The 3,353-nt window shown below is 46.8% G+C and overlaps 1 protein-coding gene across 1 annotated transcript; it reads left to right on the forward strand.

The window, feature by feature from the left end:
* The first annotated feature begins 419 nt into the window (after positions 1–419).
* Positions 420–3,146, forward strand: LOC123405674 (adenylate isopentenyltransferase 5, chloroplastic-like). Its single transcript, XM_045099280.1, has 2 exons — positions 420–555; positions 1,932–3,146. Exon 2 carries the CDS (start codon positions 1,942–1,944, stop codon positions 3,118–3,120), a length of 1,179 nt encoding a protein of 392 aa, XP_044955215.1. The 5' UTR covers positions 420–555; positions 1,932–1,941; the 3' UTR covers positions 3,121–3,146.
* Positions 3,147–3,353: the final 207 nt, after the last annotated feature.

Raw genomic sequence — 3,353 nt, forward strand, 5'->3', positions numbered from 1 at the left:
TATATAAATGGCAGATAATTAACGGACGCTTATCCTACTACAGTCTAGATGGAATACTTTAAATCATGTCATTAATGACACATACGGTATATGTATAATATAAGTATATGTACTGCTATATATTGCTCCTTCTGTTTCATAATATATGAGTGTTTTTTACATTACTGTAATGTCAAACACGCTTTTATCTTATGAAACCGAAGGACTATATCTCAAGGCTCATATATCATGTGTTTTCCTCTGAATGTTTGGCAGTCTGAATTTGAATAATGAGATCCCAATTAATATACGCTAAAAATGGACATGTTTGTGTTATTCCAATTCCAGGGTAGTAACGGTAAGCTTTAGGATCAGGCTTTGGAGTCTGATGCCAAACTGCCTATAAATACACGAGGGCTAGCCTCGTTCTGATCACCCGATCATCGTTCTTGCCTGTACATCAACCTAGAAGGCAACCTAGCTAGACCAGCTATCTGAGTTGAAACTCCGGCGGCCGGCAACCACCGTGCAAAGATTTTCCACGGCTAGCTAACTCGTGGGTGATCTCCTCATCTGGTAAGCAACTAAACATATACTCCCTCTGTTCCAAATTGCCTGTCTCAAAAATAAATGTATCTAGACGTATTTTTAGTTTTAAATACATCCATTTTCACGACAAGTAATTCTGGATAGAGGACCTATATATATATGAAAGAAAATCAATATAGCTTTTTACCAGCTAGCATTCAGGGGTCACTTGTGTTGGTCGTGAATCCTCTCATCGTATGTTTGTGATTACTTTTTTATTTTAGATCAAGTTTGTGATTTTGTTTTAGAGAACAAACAATTAAACAATGTTATCCGCAAAAAACATTGACCATGGTTTAGTTTTTATCCTATGTATAACTGAAGCTAGTAAATCAGCTAGCGATCAATATCCAATAAAAACATGCAGTTCCCAAGGTTAAACTAAGATCATGCATGTAAACTCAAGCTGGTTTATTTTAGATCTGCTAATCTACAAGTTATCATATGACAGAATGTGTTATCATATGATGTAATGGTATTCGATTAATTGCTGAAAAGGTTATATTTTTTGTTGTAGATCTAGATCTGCTAGCTTGCTATAACAAGCCTTTTTCGTTCATGATGATTTAGTGTAGAGCAAGTTGAGAAATAGGGATGTACGGTCATCACCTCTTCTATGATTAATTATATTAGTCACATTTTTTGAAAAAATATATCTCATTATGCTAGTGTATTCAAAATTATCATGTCACAATTCGTCCTACTTTGTGTTAGCCTTATTAGAAATCATATATATTTGTTGTATTCAGACTTGAATATATATATATTCAATTTATGTACAGTTGGATGGGTGTCGTGGGTACAAACCATTACATTGTGTATGTGATGGTGCAGCATCCCATTGGTACAATCCATGATCTGCCACTAGCTATTACCGAGTCCTTAGTATGCACATCTTGCCAAGCTTGCTCCATCGTAGACGATATATCTGTCATTCCTTTTATCTTAACAACGTTCTTAGAGTTGCTTAGCGCATGGTTTACTTGCACATTAAATTACTTTGTACTGTTGTGCACCCATATTAATCTGATTTCTAGTTTGTGCATGCCAATTTACATGGTTGTACATATATATGTATATGTGTTTTTCCCCTATATATAGAGAGAAAGATTAAATTAACTGTGCATACACATTCTTCTCTCGGGTTGCTAAATCTCTCAATTTGAGACTTAACAAAAATGCTATATTCGTGAGACCTTACATGTAGATTCATTTTTTTTCTTATTTTTTATTATATGTATATAATATATATATTATGTCACTTTATTGAGACTTAGACTGAGATCTATGCACACCCTAGTATTTTTTCTTCTCTGAGTGAGTAGCAGTAAACATGGGTTACCCTCGTATTGTTCCTTGAGCAGCTGCTGATCAATGGAGTGCAAGGGCGTGAACGGCCAGTCCCCCAAGCCCAAGGTTGTTTTCGTGCTTGGAGCCACGGCCACCGGAAAGTCCAAGCTCGCCATCTCCCTCGCCCGGCGCTTCGGCGGCGAGGTCATCAACTCCGACAAGATCCAGGTGTACGACGGCGTGCCAATACTGACCAACAAGGTGACCGAGGAGGAGAGCGCCGGCGTGCCGCACCACCTCCTGGGTGGCGTGCATCCCGACGCCGACTTCACCGCGGACGACTTCCGCCGCGTGGCCGAGGCCGCCATCTCCCGCGTCATCTCCGCGGGCCGCCTCCCCGTCGTTGCCGGTGGGTCCAACAACTACGTAGAGGCGCTGGTGGAGGCCGACGGCGCCGCGTTCCGCGCCGCCCACGACTGCCTCTTCCTCTGGCTCGACGCCGCGCCGGGTTTGATGGAGTGGTACACCGGCCTGCGCGTCGACGACATGGTGCGGCGCGGCCTGGTGGACGAGACGCGCGCCGCCTTCGAGGAGGGCGCGGACTACACCCGCGGCGTGCGGCGGGCCATCGGCCTCCCTGAGATGCACGAGTACCTGCGGGCGGAGCGGGAGGGCGCCGTCGGCGCGGCCGAGATGGCGGCCCTGCTCGAGCGCGCCGTGCGCGAGATCAAGGCCAACACGTTCGGCCTCGTCCTCCAGCAGGCGGCCAAGATCCGCCGCCTCAGCACGCTGGAAGGCTGGGACGTCCGCCGCGTCGACGCCACCGCCGTCTTCGCGTCCATGGCCGAGGGCTCGGGCGGCCACAAGGAGGTCTGGGAGTCGGCCGTGTGGGCACCGTGCCAAGAGATGGTGCGCCTTTTCCTCCATGCTGAAGCTGCCACTCTGCCAACTGATCTCGAGGTGGATGAGGCTATGGCTGGGCTTTCCCTCGGTGTCTCGGTTATCCCCGTTGCTGCAGTCGGTGACGTCGGCGACGATGATGTAAGCGTTGTCCTGACCCCGCCAACAGTACTGCACGAGCATGAGAATGAAGGATCCATAAACAAGGATGGTGCTGCCGGCGTTGTACTCAATGGCACCCACGACGTCGTGGACAAGGATCCTGCCTGCGGTGGCGGCGATGGTGAGGATCATGGAAGCAATGCCGGCGTTGCTCAGGCTGCTCCGGCAGCAGCTGGAGCTAAGCCGGACGACACAGCCTAAGCTAGCTGGGAACATGCATGCATGCATGCATGGCTTCATTACCGGCTTTGTCGCATTCCATGGTGCTTGGAGTTCTCCACTCGTGCTTTGGACGTACTCCTCCACAGTCGGTTGCATGCAAGCATGGGAGATAGTGGCACAAGTCTCATGAGCTTAAGCTAGCTTTACTGTTTAATTTATCTCTCGTTTTCTGAATAATCATGAAACATCGCATGACTATGGTGATCGAATTT

This window comes from Hordeum vulgare, chromosome 1H (genome assembly GCF_904849725.1).
Source record: "Hordeum vulgare subsp. vulgare chromosome 1H, MorexV3_pseudomolecules_assembly, whole genome shotgun sequence".
Lineage (NCBI taxonomy): Eukaryota > Viridiplantae > Streptophyta > Magnoliopsida > Poales > Poaceae > Hordeum > Hordeum vulgare.